We start from the raw sequence: 23,387 nt of genomic DNA on the forward strand, positions 1-23,387 counted from the left end.
AGCTTCTCTCCCAGAAGTTTCATCCTACCATTACTAGACTCCTTGAGAGAAGTCCAAAAGGAAGGTCTCTGCCATAATCAAGCTGACCATGAAATCAGTTAAGAAGGTGTCCAAGTCTCTGCCAGACTCAGCTGTGACTGGGTACCACACTGATGTGCTGGGTGGCTTTGAGCTCTGTGCATTGTGTATTCTGGAGGTTGAGCTTCACTTTCCAGATACTCATGTTTGGTTGCACGGCAAGATGGGGAGTGTCTCAACAGCATCCCCATCTCTAATTGCAGGTGGAGGTAGTTTTCCAGGATGGCCTGTGTTCTCCGGAAGCAGAGTCACGTGGGCTTTGACTCTTTACCAGAGGATACAAGAACCAGGACCTACAGAACATGAATAGTGGTTGTGTTTGCAGACTCTAGAATTAAGAGGCTCTAGTTTCAATTTCCAGCTGTCAAAATGTGTTTGGCTTTTTCATGTCCAAAACTCAATTTTTTCATCTCTATAATGGGGCCAAAGCTATCTAATTTTTTTGTTTTTAAGTACATCTTTATTGAAATGAAACATATATAAAAAGTGAAAAAATTATAAGTAGTTTGGCTCAGAGGATAAAGCATCTGCCTGCAATGCAGGAGACCCGGGGTTCGATCCCTGGGTTGGGAAGATACCCTGGAGAAGGAAATGGCAACCCACTCCAGTATTCTTGCCTGGAGACTCTCATGGACAGAGGAGCCTGGCGGGCTACAGTCCACAGGGTCGCAGGGTCGGACACGACTGAGTGACTTCACTTTCTTTCTTTCTTTCTTACAAAATAAAAAGAGCTATAATCAGAACAGCTATACCTAGCAACCAGATCAAAAAACAGAATATTATCGACGCTCCAGAAGACCACTCTCTTGCCTCATTACAGACATACCCTCCAAAGGTCAACTACCCTGACTGCTAACAGCACCAATTAATTTTACCTGTTTTTAAACTTTCTATAATGGGATTCATACAGCAACAGTGTGTTCTTTTGTGTATGACTTCATTCTGATTGTGAAGTTTATTTCTGCACTTAAATATAGCAGTATCTTTTTGTTTTAGTGAAGTACTCCATTTGGGGGTTATATAATATATGTCATTAATAAATATTCCCTATATCAATATTCATATCTGTATCTATAGTCAAATTAGTTCATTCTTTTGCTAAGCCCTCCTATGCTGTTTCTGATAATTTGTCTAGTGGTTCTGTAACTGAGAAAGTGAAAGTGTTAGTCCCTCAGTCCTGCAGCCACCCCATGGACTGTAACCCTCCAGGCTCCTCTATACAAGGAATTTCCCAAGCAAAAATTGTGGTCTCGGTTGCTATTGCCTTTTCCAAGGGATCTTCCCAACCCAGGAATCGAACCTAGGTCTCCTACATTGCAGGCAGATTCTTTACCGGGTGGGCCACCAGGGAAGACCACTGAAAAAGCTGTGATAAAGTCTCAGTGACAACCTCTATTAGAGTCTACTATGATTATAGTTCAAGTATTTCTCCCTTAGGTCTATCTATTTTTGCTTTATATATGTATGTTCACGTTTGCGTCCGTGCTGAGTCGTGTCCGACTCTTTGTGACCCCATAGACTATAGCCCACCAGGCTCCTCTGTCCATGGAATTTTCCAGACAAGAATACAGGAGTGGGTTGCCATTTCCTTCTCCAGGGGATTTTCTAGACCCAGGGATTGAACCCTCATCTCTTGATGTCTCCTGCATTTGCAGGCATATTCTTTACCATGCTACCTGGGAAGCCCTAATTTCTTTAAATGTTATTAACGTCCATTGTAAATTACAGCAGATTGGCCAATTAATACCCTGAACACTAAAATTAGTATTTAACACACTAACTCAATTTTCCTTAAATACATACTTAAATCAAAAGTTTGAATAACTTTAGCTTACAAAGAAAACAAAGCTTTCATTTTTTGACTTAAGAACTTGAAATACCCAGAAGCAGAAGCAAATCAAAATCAAGTATAAGTCCTAAGATGGTACAAACCCCTAAAAGCCAAGCAGGTTTGCCAACAAAGCTCCGCCTCTGTGCAAACCCTGCCCACTTCCGGCTGCCCCACCCACTTTCTAACCCTGGAACACCTCCCCTTTCTGCGAGGTCCCGCCCCCTGCACCTGATCCTGGTACCCATTGGGTGAATCCGGATGCTGTGCACACACCCTCCACACGCACGTTTGGCAGGGCCCTCTTCGCGCCTGCGCAGCAGCGGCGTCAGGCAGCTGGAGACTAGGTCCCGGGGTTGGGGGGAGGGGGGAGGAGGTCAGGCCGAATCTTCCTCCGTAATAAGAAGCTACGCGTCCCGCGGTCCTGGCTCCGTGGGTCCGGTCGGATCGGGCCTGGGCGCTGGAGCTGCTCTGGCTCCCGCCGCGGCGGGTGCGATGGAGGCCGTACCGGAGCCCAGCGCTCACGCCGGGGGAGGCCGAAACAGCCGGCAGTGCTAGTAGATGAGGCGGCGGCGGCACGGACTCTCCATGAGCAAGCGGCGGCGGCGACGGGTGCGGCGGCACCGGCGGTCTTCGGTCCCCGGGGAGGTACGAAAAGTCGGCTTCCTGGTGGACGGAGACTGGCCGGACGCCTTCCGCGGCCCGGCCCTCTTGCCCATTACCCGCAGTCCCAGGCGCTCAGCGGGGCCACTGCTCGGATGCGGGCAGGGGATGCCCAGCCCCTTCACCGGCTGGGTTCGGGGATCCACCCGCAGTCCAGGGCCAGTCTTCAGTGCCGGGCCTTCCCGGGAGCTGCGGGCCGGGGGCGGGGTGGGCGGGGTGGAGGTGGGGGCCCACCGCGTACCCAGCCCCGCGCTGCTTCGAGCGGGACTGCGGGCCTCTTTCTCGACTATTTGGGGGAGCTAACTCGGGAGGGGACCTTCAGGACCCCCGAACTCTTAGGGTGTCTGGTATTCAATGCTTTGGGTAAATGGTCTGGTCTTCACGACCAGCGTGGAGTACAGATTGTCACCCTTGGAAACGACCGCAAAAGGTGTCGTTTTTTGCCAAGGAAATAGAAGTCTAGGGAGTCTTCCTGGTTTGTTCAAACTAGGGGGCCTATTGAGGCAGGAAAATAAAGCCAGTAATCCTCCAGGACTTACAAATCACTGTCTAACGAAACGGTGTTTTTGACAGTGTGGCCAAAACTTAAAAGACAATTTTAAGTAAAGTTCTTTGCACATTTTCTGGTCTTTTTTAGTCGCTTTTATCGTAATTTACTTTAGAACAAATCACCACGGTACTGCAGAAGCTAGACTATGTGTCCTTTAGTTCTTCCAATCCTCTTTTTCTCCTTTTGTTTTCTCCAGAAAAAGGCTAGAGAAATCATTTTATGTGTGTGTATATATTTTTAAATATATATGTAGTTATAAAATATATGTTTAATTCTCATAGAGTGCAACTTGCTTTACAGAGCAGTACTTATTTAGTCATGTCTAAAAGATAATTTGGCAAAAAATACTACAGAAATTTACAGTTCCTTTCTAATGCAATATTTAAGAATCTGAACTCAGGCTCTTAATCATAATGACTTTGCTATAAAGTTCTTTAAAATGCCACAGAAATCAGTCAAACCATGAGGAATGTTATTTTCATGTTTTAAATATTTAAATACCTTGTGATTTTTAAAAAAAATATGTTCTGGAACATTTCTTCTTCATTAAGCAGAAACTGAGTTTGTGTTTCCTTGGCTGTAAATTTGCCACTCCCTCTTATTCCTAAGTGGTTGACTAGAGCCAGCATGTTAGCAACTATATATAAACATCTACACTTCAGACTAAATATAGTGTTGAATATTTTAGAGTCCACAGTATCTTGCCTAAGTCAGAAATACTGTGTGTGTGTGGTAAAACTGAATTTTTAGTTTGCTGGTGTTAGAAAATAGGTTTGAACTTAATTTTCTGCACAAAACACATAGGTCTACAGCACTGAGAGTTGGATTCATATTGTGCTTGGGAGGATGTGGCACTTGAAACTATGATCAAAATAAGACACTGACCTCAGTCACTAATTTCTGTCTTCCTCCTCCTCAGATGCTTCCCATTTTCATGAAAATGCAAAACATGAAACATACTGGAAAACCCTGTGATGTTTTTAGTTTAGACATTTGTTTGTTCCAAATAAAGTAAAGCAATTTTTTTCAATTCAGTTTCATTAGGACCTCATTCTTTAATTTTTTTCAATTTTGCTTTATATACATACATATGACACCAACATGTTTATTAGAATACTGTCAATGACTTTAAAACCAAGCTCTTAGTTATCCTCAAGGTTGGGGGGAAGATAGTTCACTTCAGTTCAGTTGCTCAGTCGTGTCCGACTCCCTGTGACCCCATGAATCGCAGCACGCCAGACCTCCCTGTCCATCACCAACTCCTGGAGTTCACCCAAACTCATGTCCATCGAGTCGGTGATGCCATCCAGCCATCTCATCCTCTGTCGTCCCCTCTCCTCCTGCCCCCAATCCCTCCCAGCATCAGTCTTTTCCAATGAGTCAACTCTTCGCATGAGGTGGCCAAAGTACTGGAGTTTCAGCTTTAGCATCAGCCCTTCCAAAGAACACCCAGGACTGATCTCCTTTAGAATGGACGGGTTGGATCTCCTTGCAGTCCAAGGGACTCTCAAGAGTCTTCTCCAACACCGAAGTTCAAAAACATCAATTCTTCGGCACTCAGCTTTCTTCACAGTCCAACTCTCACATCCATACATGACCACTGGAAAAACCATAGCCTTGACTAGATGGACCTTTGTTGGCAAAGTAATGTCTCTGCTTTTCAATATGCTATCTAGGTTGGTCATAACTTTCCTTCCAAGGAGTAAGTGTCTTTTAATTTCATGGCTTCAATCACCATCTGCAGTGATTTTGGAGCCCAAAAAAATAAAGTCTGACACTGTTTCCACTGTTTCCCCATCTATTTCCCATGAAGTGATGGGACCAGATGCCATGATCTTAGTTTTCTGAATGTTGAGCTTTAAGCCAACTTTTTCACTCTCCACTTTCACTTTCATCAAGAGGCTTTTCAGTTCCTCTTCACTTTCTGCCATAAGGGTGGGGGAAGATAAGTGCCCGTTTAAATAAGGAGGACACCTCAGTTCATTCCCAAAACATGCAGAGAGAAGAATCAGGATAATGAACCAAACTCTGAACAAGATTGTCCCAGCCTGGCCTTTGTATTTAAAATTATAGAATATCTGGCATGGTCCTTCTCAGGTGGCGCTAGTGATAAAGAACCCGCCTGCCAATGCAGGAGATGTAAGAGACCCAGATTCGATCCCTGGGTTGGGAAGATCCCCTGGAGAAGAGCATCGCAATCCCCTCCAGTATTCTTGCCTGGAGAATCCCATGGACAGAGGAGCCTGGCCGACCACAGTCCATAGGGTCGCACAGAGTCAGACACGACTGAAGCAACTTAGCATGCAGCATGGTCCTAAATTGCAAGTGAAAATCCCCAAGTGCATAGAAATGATTTTTGTTTTAGCTGTGCTAATATGATTAAGTTCTCACGATTACAGTACTCTTCATATGTTATCTTTCGAAACCAGTCGGCCTTTCTCTGTACCCCAACTGAGAATTCCATTATATCGGTTTCATAAGTAGAACCACACATATTAACAAGAAAATGAAACAGCTCGTATTTTGGAGGAAGAGGTTTACATTAGGAATGCACTCAATCAAATTTAGACTGTATCTTTGAATAGTTTTATTTAGGATTTTTTCATTACAAGATTTTCCTCTGTCAGTGATAAAATCTGCAATATAACCAATAATAATTGGTTGGATGGCATCACCGACTAGATGGACATGAGTTTGAGCAAGGTCTGGGAGTTGGTGAAGGACAGGGAAGCCTGGCATGCAGCAGTCCATGGTGTTGCAAAGAGTCGGACACAACTGAGCGACTGAACTGATAATAAAAAGGTCCATCAAATGACTATTCTGTATTTCAAAAAAAGGTTACAACTTCTTAAATGGTCTTTCCAGAGACCATGCATGTTGCTGAAAAAATGGCTCATGGCTTGAATTGTTTTAAAATTTTTTTGTTCCTTTAGGAGTCTATTTAACCAAACTTAATTTAATCTTTAGATAGCTCTATTTTCATTTCAACATATATCATGCATTTAAAAGATAGTCACAAATTTACAAGTACTATCTTAAACTTTTAAAATGCAGGATGAAGACACTGTTTGAAGAGATCAAAGCATCAATTAAAAATAACTATAACCAAGATCGCTCATTTTGGAGGCCTGTTCTTCCTTGGGGAGGTGTTTTTACTATCAAAGCTGGCCGCAAAGCAGTCTCCTGTACACCACTCTATGTTGAAATAAGACTGAAAAATACCTGCACCATAGATGGATTCTTGATGTTGCTGTATGTCATTCTCAACGAAAATGAAAATTTCCCCCGGGAACTCTCTCTTCATTTAGGTAGAGAGTTTGTAGACTGTTTTCTTTATTTAATGGACACCTACAGTTTTACAACCGTGAAGCTACTTTGGATTTGGGACAAAATGGAAAAACAGCAATACAAGTCTGAAGTTCATAAAGCTTCATTAATCATTGATTTGTTTGGGAATGAACATGATAATTTTACAAAAAATCTCGAAAATCTCATGTCAACCATACAAGAGAGTTACTGTTCCAACTGGCGATGCCCCACTCGAGTGCAGGAAGATCAGCAACGCACAATTAATATAAAGTAAGTTGTTCTAAAGTCTCTTTTGTCACTTTTAGCAAAAGTAGTATGCTTATAATGCATGATATGGATAGATAGGAAAATAGATAGATAGATATAGTCAAAGTACTTCTTAATGTACAGACCCTGTGTGCAACAACTTATAAATAAAGCAGCCAGGCAAATGCAAGACTCTTTAGTGGGTTCCATGATAAAAAAAAAATATTACTCTTCTATTATATCGAAACATGTCAGGATTTACAAAACCAATTGATAACTATTTCACTTGCAAAATAATGACCTATTCAGTATGCACAGTGTTTTCCTCTCACTCAGAAATTACTAATATGGCTAGGAAGATAATGCCTTGTGTCACAGATTTAACCTCTCCAACGACACTTAATACTATATTGAAATGTTTCCCTCTCTGAATTGATCCCTGTCAGGTACGCTAGTTCTACATGAACAGGAAGATTGAAAGTACTCCATGTCATGGCCAGGGCATAATTAGAGATAGAAATCCCAAACTTGGGAATATTAATACCTGAAAAGGATACAGATGTAAGGAAATTTTTTATTGGCTAGAAAGGTACTGATAGCCTGCTGAGGGGAGAAAAGGAAGGCCTTCAAGCTGGTAAAATGACAGGGAGGAAGGCCAAACTGGCAAACCCTAGTGGAGTATTGGGAAACATTAAAGCCCCAAGGGCGCATGAGCTGGAAAAGGGATAATTGCCAGTGTGGGGGTTGCGGGTGGCAGTGGGAAACAGGACAGAAAAACAGATCCAAACACATTTTTGTCAGAAAGCATACTTGGCCCTGTGGTCCAGGAAGAAAACTGCCGAACAGATTGTTCCCTTGTGGGATTGTACGTCACATACCCAAACATGTTCACGTTTTCTGTATAGCATATTTAGTTTACTATTACAGCATTATACTTAAGACAATGGGAAAGCAGAAGATCTGTTATTCTTTTTAGAGACTACCAATTATTGTTTCTCTTGTTCTGAAATACACTTGGGCCATTTTGCTGTATTGCTGATAGGATGATGTTGATTGTGAAATTTCCATCAGGGAAAAAGTTGTTACTGTTAAAACCATAATGGACTTTTTAAAAGTGCTTCAGAAATTTGTTTTTTTAGAAAAAACTAGCATCTTTTAACTTACATATGTTTTGAAACTATTATGTATTTACAGCCCTATATTAATACTAGCATTTTGTGCCTCTCAATAAATAGTTTTCATTATACTCTATATAACTTTTTAGTCTTTTGCCTATTTTCTAATCCTGTATGTAAAACAACCTCTGAAGTATGTAGGAAGTTTTTTTTTTTTTTTAACAAATCAGGAAACTGAGGCCAACACTTGCTGTCACTAACATTGAGTCAGGTAACTAATCAGCTGCTCTCCTAATTCTGGATCCTGCTTTCTTACATCAGGACCAGGATCCACTCTATTTAATCCTCTCAGAAATTTTTAAAGCAACAACTGTGTGTTTCAGGATCAGTTTACATATATATTTAATGTTTCTTAGAAAGTTTCATGCATTAATGTTTATTAAGTTCAACTGGTTTCTATACTGTCTGTAAGAAATACAAAGATGAATAACAGAGGTTACACTTTTATATATGTTTTACTAATAATGGATGACTTGTAAAATTTGTTATCCACATAATATATTTGGGCTTCCCTGGTGGCTCAGCGGTAAAAAATCCACCCACTAAGCAGGAGACATGGGTTCAATCCCTGGGACAGGAAGATCCCCTGGAGAAGAAAGTATCTACCCACTCCAGTATTCTTGCCTGGAAAACCCCATGGACAGAGGAGCCTGGCAGGCTGCAGTCCATGGGGTTACAAAGAGTCGGACATGACTTTGCAACTGAGCAACATTAATATATTTACATGTAAAATGCTGAAGCATTTCTTACATGCATTTTGCAATTGTTATAGTCCTCCCCAAGAAATTCCACATGGAAACTTGATACGACTGGCTGTGGATGAGTTATTCTGTTCCAGGATTGAACTGTGTGAAGAGCATGGGTGAGTATATGATAGACATTTAAGATGAAAGTATTTCTGTGTTTCTTATAAAGAAACCTGGATGTGGGTATGCTCGTTATGAAACAGCAATTCACAAGTGTTTAGGAAACCTTATATTTTTGGAATCTTGATACCTTCTAGTTTACTATACCATTTTATGCTGTGCTGCAGTTGCTTGATGAATACAAAGCAAATGCCTTTTTTTCCCCCACTGCTGAGTAGGTACAATAAAACCTTGCTTAACTGGAACCCAGCTAATCTGGACCCTCAATTAACTGGATTCTGTACTCTTCATTTATGTTCAGTTCAGTTCAGTTGCTCAGTCGTGTCCGACTCTTTGCAACCCCATGGACTGCAGCACGCCAGGCCTTCCTGTCCATCACCAACTCCTGGAGTTTACTCAAACTCATGTCCATTGAGTCAGTGAGAAAGCAGTAAATGACAACCAAAAAGTTTAACCTAGTTAAAGAAAAGAAAAAGGAAATCCAAAGAGGCAGAACATATTCACCCCAGTCTCTTAATTTTTATATCTACAGTATTGAACAAGGAGAATTAATATTTAGAAGGATGATCTTACACCTAATTAATCACAAAAGAAGGAAAGAATAAAATACCTTCAGTTAATTGTACTTAAGTCCAGAAAGTGAACTAGGTGTATTTTTGCAACAAATACTGAAACAAAATGGTTTCCAGATAACTTAGTTTAGTCAGTGTTTGTCCACTAAAATACTGTCCCCTGAGCATTCCGGTTAATTGAGATTTTACCGTTTAATTGTATTTGTTTTATTTTAATTCATATGCTTAATACCTGGTGCTTCTAAGAAAACAGAATCTGCTGCATCGTAATGGCAACAGGAGCCAATCAGGGAATTTTATTTAGTCTAAAGAAGACTGTAAGAATCATCTTATTGCCTCTCTGCCATTATTCTCATTTGAAACCAGCCTAGAGAAAGAAAACCTTTTTTCTGAATAAAAACGTTTCTGTCAGTTCAAAAGACTAACTGCTTTTATAAGCTGAGATAAACATAGTTAGCTTTTCTTGGAGTTTTAAAAATGTCATTTTCTCATAAATAGACTCTCTCAGCTTATAAACTCTGAGACTTAGGCATATAAAGTATTAATACAGTCATACAATTTTCCCATACCTAAATAGATAATATGCTTATTATGAAATTAAGTGATAAGGACAACTCAGAGTGATAAAAGGCAGCTTTGTCTCAAGTGTAATAAAGTTCATGCCTATTTTCAATTTTAGGTGTGGTGGCTTAAGAGAATTTTCTCAGCGAGTGTTCTGCCACGGGGCACCCCCTTTTGTTGTCTTAAATATGCAGCATTGGAAATCTGAAGATCTGGCATATGTCCCCTATTATTTGGATTTATCTGATCACAAGTAGGTGCTTTTTGTTTGTTTTACATGACTAATAAAAGAATTTTATTTATATTTTTCTACTATTCTATCATGATTTTGACTAGGTCTTAAGGAAATACATATTGTTAAAAAAAAAATAAAAGCTATCTCTAAATTTATGTATCCTAAATAAGATCAGAATATACTACAGGGAGTCAGTTGCTGACAGTGTACATAGCGGTTAGGTACTTAGACTATAGAATTGACTGAACTGGGTTCAAATCCCAGCCCTACCTTTCAAGCGATGTGATGTTGATCCAGTAGCAACCAGTTTACACATCAGTTTTCTTATCTATAAAACAGAGATGACAGTGTCTAAAGTGTTTAAGATAGTATCTAAGACTTAGGAAACAGTAAATTCTGGCTGGCCATTACTTGTATTTCAGGCCAAAGTAGTGTATAGTATGAGGTCATTTAAACATAAAATATTATTGTCATTGTTCAATTAAAATCCAAATTAAGATACAAGGGGTTCTTTTAATTTTTTGCCTTTAAACATTTTCTTGTGTTTTCTCTTATATAATAGAACCATGCAGTTCATGAGTTAATCTATTAAAATAATGCCCTTAAAAATGTATCATTTTTTAAAATTCTTAAACGTCTTACTCCAAATTACCAATTATAGTACATTTTTTTTTACAGATGAATGTCTTTTTTCAAATAACAGAATGCAAATAATCTTATTCCTTAGTTAAGAATGTAAGGACTGTTTTTTTGTAAGAACAAAGTACTGTGATTTTCGGCCACACTTTGTCATTTAATTTGCAGGTATTTGTTGGAAGGTGCCACATTGTTTAACAAAGAGGAACATCATTATTCTGCAGCCTTTCAGATTGATGGACATTGGATGCACTATGATGGCCTCAGAAATGTGAATTTAATTTTGTTAAATAAACCCCCAGAGTTTCTCCTCTTGTCATCATTGGTTTATATTCGAGCAACAGAGAAATAAATATAGACTGATGCTAAATTATATTGTTTTCCCTCCTGCCCATGCTCCCCCAGATGAAGGGCTTTTGTTTTGTATATACTTGGTATCCAAGGAAATAGTTCAACTATATTAGTTTCAGAGGTGTATTTTCTAGTGTTTAGCCCCAGGTAAATGTTTTATATAGAGAATCTATGCAAAAATGTTTGTATTTCTTTTTTCTTAATCCCAGGTTATTTTTATACAAGCATATTTTATGTTGAAATAAAATATATCTTGTAGCATTTGTATTTTTTATTTATATGTATCTCAAAGATTTTTTACAATTCTGTTTTTGAATCTGAGAAAATACTTCATCATTTGAATTCTCAATTTTTCCTTTTGGATATCCAAATAAAACCTGGGTACAAATAAGTTTTCAGTTTATATAAATTTAACAGTTCAAAATACCTGACTGTATTTATTTGCCCTACCTCATTATAATCCAAAGTGCACTATTGGATCTAGTTTGGATTTGAATGTACAACTTAGAGATGGTTTAGTCTATTTTACCTGACTTGCCTAATGTCCCTGCAGCAAGTTTTTAAAAATACTTTGGTAAGAATGTTTCTCTGGACTTGAATCATTTCTTTATCATGGCAAATAACTTTACTTGCTAAAGTATTAAAACCTAGCAGTGGATTTTAAGTGTTAACTAAGCTCCAAGCTTAATTAAGCTTATTTTTACTCAAATAAATTATATAACTAATGTTTAAATGTAATAGAGGTTCTCTAATAAAAATTTATTTTGCAGATAAGACAGCTATAAAAAGTGTCAGGCAAACTGTATGTTTACTAATGTTGAATGAACATTGGAAATGTACTTTAAACATGTATGTAAAAGAAAATGGGTGCCTGAGAATACAGTTGACTCTTGAACAACTTGGAGGCTAGGGCCGTGATCCCCCAAACAGCCAAAATTTCCCCATGTAACTTTACAGTTGTCCCTCCATACCTGTGTTTCCACATCCTTGGATTCAGACAACTTCAAATCATGTAGTACTACAGTACATGTTTACTGAAAAAAAGACCTGTATAAGTGGACCCACACAGTTCAAACCCATGTTGTTCAAAGGTCAGTTGTCTTTCTCTTCCTAGTAAGTCACATTGGCACAGAGGGAAAAATACTTAGGTTTTGGGGGTAACATCTGTGTGCTGCCTTAATAATAGTAAATCGATACCATGAAACTTTCTTTGATTTGCAGTATAAATCACCGAAAGTGTGTAGTTATCAGAATATTATGTTTCTTCTTCAAAGACCTAGGATCTCTCTTCCTTTTGCAATTTAAAGGAAAAGTAATAAGTAATGTTCTCAAGGGAAAATACTTTTTGAAATCTATCATCATTTATTTTAGTGTTTTCAGTGTGGTTGTCCCTAGGTCTGGGGTTGAGATTGAGTGCAATATATTTGGAGATTTCTACACAGCATCACAGTTCACTGCCATTTACCAAATTGCTAAGGTTTAATTCAATAAATTAAGTCTTGCATTGGTGCCATGTTAAGATAACTTACTGAAGAATGGATAAATATAAGTGCAACATTGATGAGTATGCTTTTTTATCATGTAAAAAAGAAATATTCGTAGTATTTGCTCAAAGTAGTGATCTATTTTTTTTTTTTTAATTCACCCCAGAGTTTGTTTAAATAGTTTCCGCACGTATTTAAATAGGGTTTGATTTATAGTATACTTTTCTGGGGGCACCTTACTGCATGAATCAAAGTATACAGAAACACAAATATTAGTATATACATAAATGGTACCATTAACAAAATTATTCCTGATGCAGATTTATTCTTTTATGAATTGCACTTTATTTGGAATAATTCTAGCTTATCATGAAACAGTGACATACCTACCTCACAGGGTTGTTGTGAGGATTGAAATGTTTGTTCACATCTTGACTACCTTGAACATGCTAATAAAAAAAAACATTTTTTCTACCTCTTTCATGTACAGGCACGTTTCCTAGATTCTGTCTTACTAATGAACTTTTCAGATCTTTTTAAAAATTATTTGAGCAGTAGTTCATATCAGTAATGGAATTAATGTAGTGAAATTTAAGTATGCCTTCTGGACCCCAGATGATTAGGATTTAAGGATAATAGGTATTTTATTGTTATGGTGGTAATTGAAGACATTATTCCCTCCAAATAGTGACTAGGAAAGGGGTGAGAAAGTATGAAGTAAACAAGATTATCAAAAAATGTGAAGGTGAGAGTATGGAAAAAAATTTATAGCCTTAAACACTATTAGAGAAATTGGAATGCTGAGGGGGACAAAAGGTATGAGGGAATAATCAAAATATGTTTTTAATCAGAATGTCACGAACCACAACTACACCTAGGGTAGAGCAGAAATTATTTTAAAACCCTACCTCCATCAAAGGGGGATAAAGAACAAAGCAAATTGAGGGGGAAATCAACATATGGGCTTCCTTGGTGGCTCAGATGGTAAAGAGTCTACGTGCAACGCAGGAGACCCGGGTTTGATCCCTGGGTTGGGAGGATCCCCTGGAGAAGGGAATGGCTACCCATTCCAGTATTCTTGCCTGGAGAATTCCATGGACAGAGGAGCCTGGTGGGTTACAGTCCATGGGGTCGCATAGAGTTGGACACGACTGAGTGACTTTCACTTTCACTTTCTCCAACATACAAGTAGAATTCTCCAACTTCTCTTCAAAGAAACTTTACCCTCCACCCAGAACTTAACAAATGATCTTAGATTTATCCTTCAAAGTAGCTCTCCATTACTAATTATTAGGGTTGATTTAACCTAGATTGTCACTGGATCCGATCCCATCAAAGAGGAGGAGAAAGATCATCACCACAAGCGTGAATCCTAGGTTCTATTTTATTCTTAGAGTATGAACAAACAGCTGAGCTATATAAACAGATGACTACTGTGACACATAAAATGCCGTATTTGTTGAGCAAATCAACAGTTTTATGATTAAACGATTTAATAGTAGTTATTTGACAATAATTGTAATGCACTATAAGTAAGCAGGAAAGGTAAACAGTTCAATGTAAAAACGACAGCAATTACTACTACTAAACAACAGCCTAAGCAAACATCTATATTCTTACCATCTTCCTTTGTTAAAAGCTAAAATCACATAGGTTTCAAAAGTTCACCTCGACAACTTGATGCCTTACTAACAGTTCCTACCCACCCAACTGGCCCAGGGTTCACCATCTGCTCAACTGGACAGCTCTTAACTTCAAATTTAATTCGATCTGAGGGAAAGCAGCCTTTTGCTTTATCTCTGGGAAGTTGAGAAAGTTGGTGGGGAGCTAGGTGATTTCTTCGGATGCTGATATCTACTTAAGGATATACCTTAGATTATTTACCCTCAAAGAGCCATCAGTTCCATAGTCCACCCATTGTTTTCGCAGTGAGGTACATAAGGTATCAAAAGGAGTACCACTGAAAATGAAAAAGTGAGCTGGTCTGGTAAGGCCCTCAAAAATGATAACGTTTGGAAAACCAACAGCATGGTAAAATTAGAAACCTGCTGTTGTTATGCTTAGCTATATTTTTATTACTTGCCTGTTTTCCTTTTGAATTTTGTAAAGTCTGATTTTTAAGATGATTATAAAAATAATACATAGTAAGAAATCAGTAACCGTCAAAAAAGGCTAAAGAAGAAAATGATCATCCGTGAAACCACCCAATGGTTTACACTGGTAAAAATGTTTTGAAAAATCCAGCATGGCTCCATAGTACTGAAGAGAACCAAGGAGTTTGGGCTTTGAAGAAAGAAATGTATATTCCCGGGAGCCAGCATGAGGGTGATAGAAATAATTGGCACAACAAAACGCCTACAGGAAAGTGAGTCTCTGAAGAAAACTGCAGTCACCACCTATTCGGATATCTCTTTCTACCTGAAAACGCCTTCAGATGCTTTTTTTCTCAAATCTTCAAGAACTCATTATTCTATTTTAAGAAGGATATCATTCCTTTACGTTTCTCTATCAACATCCCAAGACTAGTATCCAGGTTCCACAGCTGGAAAGCAACACTCTGATGGTATAAACTGTTCCCAGATACAGCCCGATTTTTCTGTGTATGCCTGTTTACCTAACAGAGGAGCGTAACAACAGCTGTGAGGTCTTTGCAACAGTCCTTTCCCCACTCGCTGCCTAGCATCCCTGGACGAGGTTTGGAGGAAGGAGACTCCAGGTTGGCCGACTTGTAATTTCAAAGGCAGTTGTAAGGTCCTCTTGAAACCACACAACTCAGATTGGGACTTGAACCCACTGCCTTTTAATTGAGATCATACATCTGGTCTCAGGACCTAATGAAGCTCAAGTTCTTTATGCGTCATCACAGATAGAACTCAGTGAGACAAAAAGTGATAGGTAAGAAGTGGATTTATTTAGAGAGCTATACATGCCATAGAATGTCATCCATCTCAAAGACAAGAACAGCCTTGGGAGAAACACCCTCCACAGACAGAGTATGGGCCATCTCAGAAGGCAAGAGGCCCTGAAATATGAGGGAGGTAGTTTTTATGGGCTGGGTAATTTCATAGGCTGGGCTTCCCCACTGGCTCAGCAGTAAAGTATCCTCCTGCAATGCAGGAGGCGAGGGTTCAATCCCTAGGTAGGGAAGATCCCTGAAGAAGGAAATGCCAACCCACTCCGGTAATCTTGCCTGAGAAATCCCATGGACAGCAGAGCCTGGTATGCTACGACCCATAGAGTCACAAAGAGTTGGACACAACTGAGCAACCAACACAATTGTACACAGTTTCATAGGCTAATGAACAGGAAGATTATTCCGACTATTTTGAAGAAGGGGCGGAGATTTCCAGGAATTGGGCAGTTACCAACTTTTTGACTTCTTATGATCAGCCTCAGAATTGTCATGGCTCCTATGGGTATGTAATTTAGTATGCTGATACATTACAGTGAGCATATAAGGCTCAAGGTCTGAAGCTGAATCTTCTGCCATCTTGGACCTAGTTGGTTCTAACCAGTTTTTGTTGTGTCCACAAAAGCTATGTCATTCTTTTAAAGGTTATGCCCTGTCCCCTTCCTGTTTCATTATCCCCTTTACATCTAACTTCAGAGCCTAACCATTTTTAATTTCCATTCAGTTCAGTCACTCAGTCATGTCCAACTCTTTGTGACCCCATGAATTGCAGCACACCAGGCCTTCCTCTCCATCACCAACTCCCAGAGTCTACTCAAACTCATGTCCATCAAGTCGGCGATGCCATCCAGCCATCTCATCCTCTGTCGTCCCCTTCTCCTCCTGCCCCCAATCCCTCCCAGCATCAGGGTCTTTTCCAATGAGTCAACTCTTCGCATGAGGTGGCCAAAGTACTGGAGTTTCAGCTTTAGCATCAGTCCTTCCAAAGAACACCCAGGACTGATTTCCTTTAGGATGGACTGGTTGGATCTCCTTGCAGTCCAAGGGACTCTCAAGAGTCTTCTCCAACACCACAGTTCAAAAGCATCAATTCTTCAGCGCTCAGCTTTCTTCACAGTCCAACTCTCACATCCATACATGACCACTGGAAAAACCATAGCCTTGACTAAATGGACATTTGTTGACAAAGTAATGTCTCTGCTTTTCAATATGCTGTCTTTTAAAACAGCATATTTAAAATTAAAAGTAAGTGTCTTTTAATTTCATGGCTTCAATCACCATCTGCAGTGATTTTGGAGCCCCCCAAAATAGTCTGACACTCTTTCCACTGTGTCCCCATCTATTTCCCCTGAAGTGATGGGACCAGATGCCATCATCTTTGTTTTCTGAATGTTGAACTTTAAGCCAACTTTTTCACTCTCCTCTTTCATCAAGAGGTTTTTTAGTTCCTCTTCACTTTCTGCCATAAGTATGGTGTCATCTGCATATCTGAGGTTATTGATATTTCTCCCTGCAATTTTGATTCCAGCTTGTGCTTCTTGCAGCAGTCCAAGGAGTAAACATCTTTTAACTTCATGGCTACAATCACCATTGGCAGTGATTTTGGAGTCCAGAAAAATAAAATCAGCCACTGTTTCCACTGGTTCCCCATCTTTTTGCCATGAAGTAATAGGACCAGATGCCATGATCTTAGTTTTCTGAATGTTGAGCTTTAAGCCAACTCTTTCACTTTCCTCTTTCACTTTCATCAAAGGCCCTTTACTTCTTCTCCACTTCCTGCCATAAAGGCAGTGTCATCTTCATATCTGAGGTTATAGATATTTCTCCTGGCAATCTTGATTCCAGCTTGTGCTTCTTCCAGCCCAGCGTTTCTCATGATGTACTCTGCATAGAAGTTAAATAAGCAGGGTGACAATATACAGCCTTGACGTGCTCCTTTTCCTATTTGGAACTAGTCTGTTGTTCCATGTCCATTAATTTCCTTTAGGAAGCTATAAATCCTAAAATTAAAGATACATATCAAACAGCTGTCAAATTTTAAAAGAAATTTGTTGTAGCTTAAGTTATCCACAAGAATTAGTAATATCAAATATTTTCTAATTCTCACTGGAGGGAAGATAACTTGAGAAAAAAGTGAGATGGCCATTGCGACCAGTTCTCGTTAACATTTCTGGACTTGCGAAGGACAGGATTGGTGATTCCAAACTCTTGCCATTTTCTTCACGAACACTAGGTGGCAGAAGCTCCTCCCTACAGTATAAAGGACCGAGACACTCATCTCTGAACTTCTGGCCTACATCATTTGGGTGAGATAAATCTGATTTTCCTTCAGTACTATGACAATATACGTACTCATAGTTTGGGGATAACATAGACTGGTGATGTCTTTGATGAAGTTAACTGTGTTCTCTGCCAACAACCAGTTCAAATTATACCTGTAAATTGACTCCTGGGGTTTCTTCGCTTCCACTGCCATCATGTTTTCTGGCCTCCTCTCTGCTTTCTATAGTTCTTCTTTGAAAAGTATTAGGAATTACTGTCCCTAGAGAGTTTGTGAAAATCCCGGAAGACCTGATTCAGGATTGATATTTATCAGCCAGGAAAAAAATAATAATAAAATTTCAGACTTTTGAAGTGAGTCATGTTATGTGATCACATTACCATTGGATTCTCTTTATCATCAGTTCTTAGCTACTGATTTTCTTGTCAATAAGAGGCAAGAGTATGGCAGTTAAAATGACTATATTCTGAAACCATATTGCCTGGGTCCAGATTTGGACTCTGGTTATGTTGCTTTGGTCTTATTACTTTAACTCTTCAATTCCCAGTTTCCTAACTGCAAAATGGAAATAATAATAGAATATATTTCATAAGGTTGTGGTGAAGATTTAATGAATTATTTTTATAGCATCTAATGCCCGGTACACAGTAAGCACCATGAAAGTGTTTGCTACAGTTATTGTTGATTCACTTTCAATATTCTATTAAGAAATAAAATTTGTAGGTAAGCAGTGCTGCTGCAGAAGATGAACTACATTCCATGTGAATATTTCATTTGTTGACTGAAAACCATTGCTGGTATTTCCTTGGCCAATAAGCTCATAGAACAAGCTATGGTATCAAACTAGTGGCGGGGGGCGGGAGGGCAGTTAAATTCATGAATTAGTTTGAAATGCAAAAACAAAGCAAAAGTAAAAATGTTGGAGGAAAATGAATAGCTTAAATTTTCCTAGATACTAAATAATAATGAAATATCACATCTGGTTTCTGCTCAAAATAATTTATCCACAGATACTGTCCAAAATAGTTTATCTGCCATCTGACTCTAACACTTTTGAGACATAGTTCTCTATTTATTGGCGAACACCTAATCTATTAAATTGTGTCTTCAGGGCACACACAAGAATATCCTTTCTAATACTTCCTGATCAGGACAACAAAAGTGACTGGCTCATCCTTATTTCAATCTTGCCTTATTCAATAAGGGATTTAAGGTGTTTTTCATGTGCATTAAAAATAAGAAGTTTTCATGTCTTATAGTGTTAGACATAATTTGAATCAAAAGAAACCTGAGGCCATGTTACCTTTTAATAAGACCCTATCAGGTGAACTAATAAAAACAGCCTGTAAGATACTCTTGTCTGTTACTGATGGGAATGCAAAGTGGTACAACCTCTTAAAGTTTGTGTCTCTTCAACATTCAAATCCTGAAACCCTGCCCATCCCTGTATTGGTATTAGGTGTGGCCTTTGGGAGGTGATCATGACTAGATAAGATCATGAAGATGGAGCCCTCATGAATGGGATTAGTGTCCTTATAAAAGTCATGAGGGAGCTTACTACCCATCTCTGCTCTCTTTCATGTGAGGCTATGAGAAGTTGGCAAGCGGCAACCCTGAAGAGGTTCTCACCAGAACCCAACCATGCTGGCACCCTGGTCTTGGACTTCCATCCTCTAGAACTTTGAGAAACAAATTTCTGTTCAGTCCATGGCATTTTATCTATGGAAGCCTGAACTGAAACAGGCAAGAGCTAGCAAAATTTCACATCATCTACACTTTAGCCCAGTAATTCCACATGTAAAAATCTGTGTTCAAAACACAAAATGACAAATGCACAAAGCTAATTCAATGTGGCATTATTTGTAAAAGTCTGAAAACAACCCAAATGTCCATCAGCATGAGGCTAGTTAAAATTCTTAAAAAACAGTAAGGTGCTATGCAATTGTAAAAAAGATGAGGAATCATCTTCATATATTGATATGAACTAATCTCCAGAATATTTTAAGTTGAAAAATGATATTTTTACAGTATGTTTTTTTGCTAAGGAAATGGGGAAGGATTTTTTCAAAATGAAATAAAAGGAACCAGCACCTGATAAAAGTGATCACCTATGAGTGATCTTGTGGTCCAGTGCTTAAGACTCCAAGCTTCCACTGCAGGGGTCACAAGTTTGATCCCTGGTCAGGGAACTAAGTGGAGAAGGCAATGGCACCCCAGGTCAGGGAACTAAGCGGAGAAGGCAATGGCACCCCACTCCAGTACTCTTGCCTGGAAAATCCCATGGACTGAGGAGCCTGGTAGGCTGCAGTCCATGTGGTCGCTAAGAGTCGGACACGACTGAGTGACTTCACTTTCACGCATTGGAGAAGGAAATGGCAACCCACTCCAGCATTCTTGCCTGGAGAATCCCAGGGACAGGGGAGCCTGGTGGGCTGCCGTCTATGGGGTCGCACAGAGTCGGACACAACTTAAGCGACTTAGCAGCAGCAGCAGCAGCAGCAGCAGCAGCAGGGAACTAAGATCCCACATGCCTCTCGGCATGGCCGAAAAATAAAAATGAACAGAGTGAAAGAAATGGAAATATACACAAAACTTATGTGAATGTATCTTTTCATATACTTTCAACTTTGCAGTCAAGTAAATATTCCATATAATTTAAAAATGAAATTTACAAGTATACTCCTAAAAATTAAACTTCCATTAAAGTAGCCTCACTGAACATCAATGATGTTTTAACCAAATATTTCTTCATTTCACTCTAAGACCAGTATTTTTATTGTTGATACTTGTGAAACACATTCTAAGGACAAAAAAAATCACAAAGGACTCAACGGTACTTATTGGTTTTATTGTTCATATCAGTATTGTTATTTTGAAATCATTGTTAAGTATGTTGTAAAATAATATAATTAAATTATGTTAATGTTGATAGAAGCCAAGATTTTCAGGCTAAGAAAAAGTCATTAAAATCCAAAAATTTAAGTAAAATGAAAGTAAAATTTTAAAGGAAGCATTTCCTGATTCTGCTTATTGAATAGCCTACAAGCAATGACAACTCAGTAGCAGAAATTACCACTAGTAAAACATTGGGATCTCTACATATCATTTACCAGCAAAAGGTGATAGGGTCCTTTGGAGGAATGGCTGATTCTAGATCTGAGGACGAAAATGTAAAGGAAAAGCCAAAACACAATTTTGACACCTGAACTGTGCTTACCTAAGAGAATGAGTAGCCTTATTCTTGGGATATATGTGTTTAAGTATTAAGGTATAAAAAGATACACTGTATGCAACATTACAAATGACTTAAAAAAAATGAAAGGACAATAAAACAAGTGGCAAAATGCCAAAAACTGGTGTACCTTGAAAAAGTTATATAGTAATTTCTGTATTATCCTTACAACTTCTTTGTAATCATTCTAAATTATGTGAAAATAACTCTATAAAAGCAAGGAGGTGTTCAATGGAACTTCATGAAGGTATCCACAGGCTTAAGATGTGTTGGTTGAAACACATACAAACATATAAAAATATATCATGAGTTTAATACTTGATCACCTTTGGAGTTGTGTAGAGCACCAATTCGTTATTTTGAGAAAGGAATGTATCACATATTTTCCCCAGCTTTTCCTGTACAGACCTTATCTCAAGGTACTCAACTAAATGATGAGGAAGAGCCTTCTTTTATAGAATTCCAGCTAATAAATGCAAAAGGAATGGCAGAGATAGAAAATTACCATTTTACCACCCAATATGATGATGGATCCAGTAGTACTCATTAACAGCTGCTAAAACCAATTGAGAGTTTGATGGGGAACTTGATAATGAAGGCAACAGGCTGACAGCTGAACCCAAACTGTGATTAATGTTAGCATCTCCTGATGTGCTGTAACCAAACATAACATGCCTCAGATACAATAGAAAGTATATGCAGCATCAACCATGCTTGCCCAAAAAAAAAAAAAAAAAAAATCTAAATCTAGAGCCCATAGCCATTAGTTAATGTATAGAACATTTGCAGAATAGGACATAAGTTAAACAAAACACACAAAAAGCAATCAGTCAAATCTAGAACATGGGACAATCTACTAGACGAACAATCTCATTTATTAACAAGTAAATGACATGAAGAGGGGGAGGAGGGCAGTGACTGGTAGGCAGAGATTAAAAATAACTTAGGGGTGTTAACTGTCAAAAGCAATGTATAAACCTTATTTAGCTCCTGACTCAACCAAGTAACAGAAAAAAAAATTCTGAGACAGTAAGGGAAATTTTAATACAGACCATACTAAATATTGGGCTTTCCAGGTGGCTTAGTGGTAAAGAATCTGCCTGCTATTGGAGAGAAGCAGATTCAGTCCCTAGGTCTGGAAGATCTTCTGGAGAAGGAAATGGCAACCCACTCCAGTATTCTTGCCTGGGAAATCTCACGGACAGAGAAGCCTGGTGGGTTACAGTCCATGAGGTCACAAAAACAGTCAGACACGACTTAGCAACTAAACAACAAATACTAAATATTATAAAAATATTAAATGTTTAAAGTGTGATGTTATCAGTGGTGCTCATAGAATGAAATTTTTGAACATGTTTATCACTTCGAGATGCAGCCTCAATTATTTACCAGTTATATTGCATGTTTGGGATTCTCTTTAAAGTATTTCAGCCAAAAAAAAAAAAGTAGGGTGAAAAATGAGGAAAAGTAGGATTAACAAAATGTGCTTAATTGTTGAAGCTGGGTGATGGGTACAGGAAGATCCATTTCTATTAAAAAGAGGGAGGAAAGATGACATACCAAAAACCGTTTCAACTGTTCTAAGCCTATCTTAACACAGAACTCAATTTTACTCCTGGCCTTAATAGTTTGGACTCTTGAAACAGTTTTTTGTATCCCATGAGGAGTCTACTGCTGACTCCTACAATCCACTCATCCAAACTGAGCTGAAACTTTCACTCCCGTTCCCACACTGGCCCCAAACAAGAGAAGCATCTAGTAATTTTAGAAAGAACATTAGAGGCACTGCTAGGGCTCTGCCAGAGTGGCATTCCATTCTCCCTTACTGAAACAACAAAAGCCAAAAAAACAAAGGAGGTGTATTTTTCATTCCTTAAGCAGACTGTAGGATATGGCTTGTTACCCCTTTACACCTTCCGTTATGTCTTAAACATAACTAAACTCTAATAACTGCAGACAGATTTTCTGGGTAACATGAAAGCTATCTGTGAATGTCTTAAAATTTTGGGCTTCCCTGGTGGCTCAGACGGTAAAAGCGTCTGCCTACAATGCAGGAGACCCAGGTTCAATCCCTGGGTCAGGAAGATCCCCTGGAGAAGGAAATGGCAACCCACTCCAGTACTCTTGCCTGGAAAATTCCATGGATGGAGGAGTCCGATGGGCTACAGTCCTTTCACTTTCACTAGAATTAAAAAGCAGAATTTCAAAAGCATCCAGTCTAGAAATCTTAAATCCAACATTTTAATGTCTTCCCAAAATGAGTATTTATATATATCATCTATAGTACCTTAACTACTTCAGTATGTATCTGTTTCTACTTCAACCCTAGGAGTTGCCCTCATTAAGAATGCAGTTGAGGGATGGTTAGCTGGCCTTCTAACCAGGAAACCCATGCTTAAGGCAAATACA

The 23,387-nt window shown here is 38.9% G+C and overlaps 1 protein-coding gene and 1 non-coding gene across 3 annotated transcripts; both read left to right on the forward strand.

The window, feature by feature from the left end:
* Positions 1-2,464: 2,464 nt before the first annotated feature.
* On the forward strand, positions 2,465-13,028 carry C21H14orf28 (chromosome 21 C14orf28 homolog). 2 transcript variants are annotated; one of them, XM_061394999.1, is made up of 5 exons: positions 2,465-2,554; positions 6,174-6,698; positions 8,622-8,711; positions 9,967-10,101; positions 10,888-13,028. In XM_061394999.1, exons 2-5 carry the CDS (start codon positions 6,175-6,177, stop codon positions 11,069-11,071), a joined length of 933 nt encoding a protein of 310 aa, XP_061250983.1. In that variant the 5' UTR covers positions 2,465-2,554; position 6,174; the 3' UTR covers positions 11,072-13,028. The 2 variants fall into 2 exon arrangements, with proteins under 2 accessions (XP_061250983.1, XP_061250984.1); XM_061395000.1 differs by lacking the exon at positions 8,622-8,711.
* A 9,961-nt stretch (positions 13,029-22,989) lies between these two features.
* TRNAC-ACA (transfer RNA cysteine (anticodon ACA)) lies at positions 22,990-23,063 on the forward strand. Its single transcript has one exon. It is a non-coding gene; the product is annotated as a tRNA-Cys (tRNA).
* Positions 23,064-23,387: the final 324 nt, after the last annotated feature.

This window comes from Bos javanicus, chromosome 21 (assembly GCF_032452875.1).
Source record: "Bos javanicus breed banteng chromosome 21, ARS-OSU_banteng_1.0, whole genome shotgun sequence".
Lineage (NCBI taxonomy): Eukaryota > Metazoa > Chordata > Mammalia > Artiodactyla > Bovidae > Bos > Bos javanicus.

Bases quoted from the DNA above. Each gene is read 5' to 3' on its own strand.
- C21H14orf28 (XM_061394999.1), top strand. From the start codon at position 6,175: ATGAAGACACTGTTTGAAGAGATCAAAGCATCAATTAAAAATAACTAT. The intron at 8,712-9,966 runs GTGAGTATATGA...TTTCAATTTTAG, and splicing joins GAACTGTGTGAAGAGCATGG to GTGTGGTGGCTTAAGAGAAT. The intron at 10,102-10,887 runs GTAGGTGCTTTT...TTTAATTTGCAG, and splicing joins TTGGATTTATCTGATCACAA to GTATTTGTTGGAAGGTGCCA.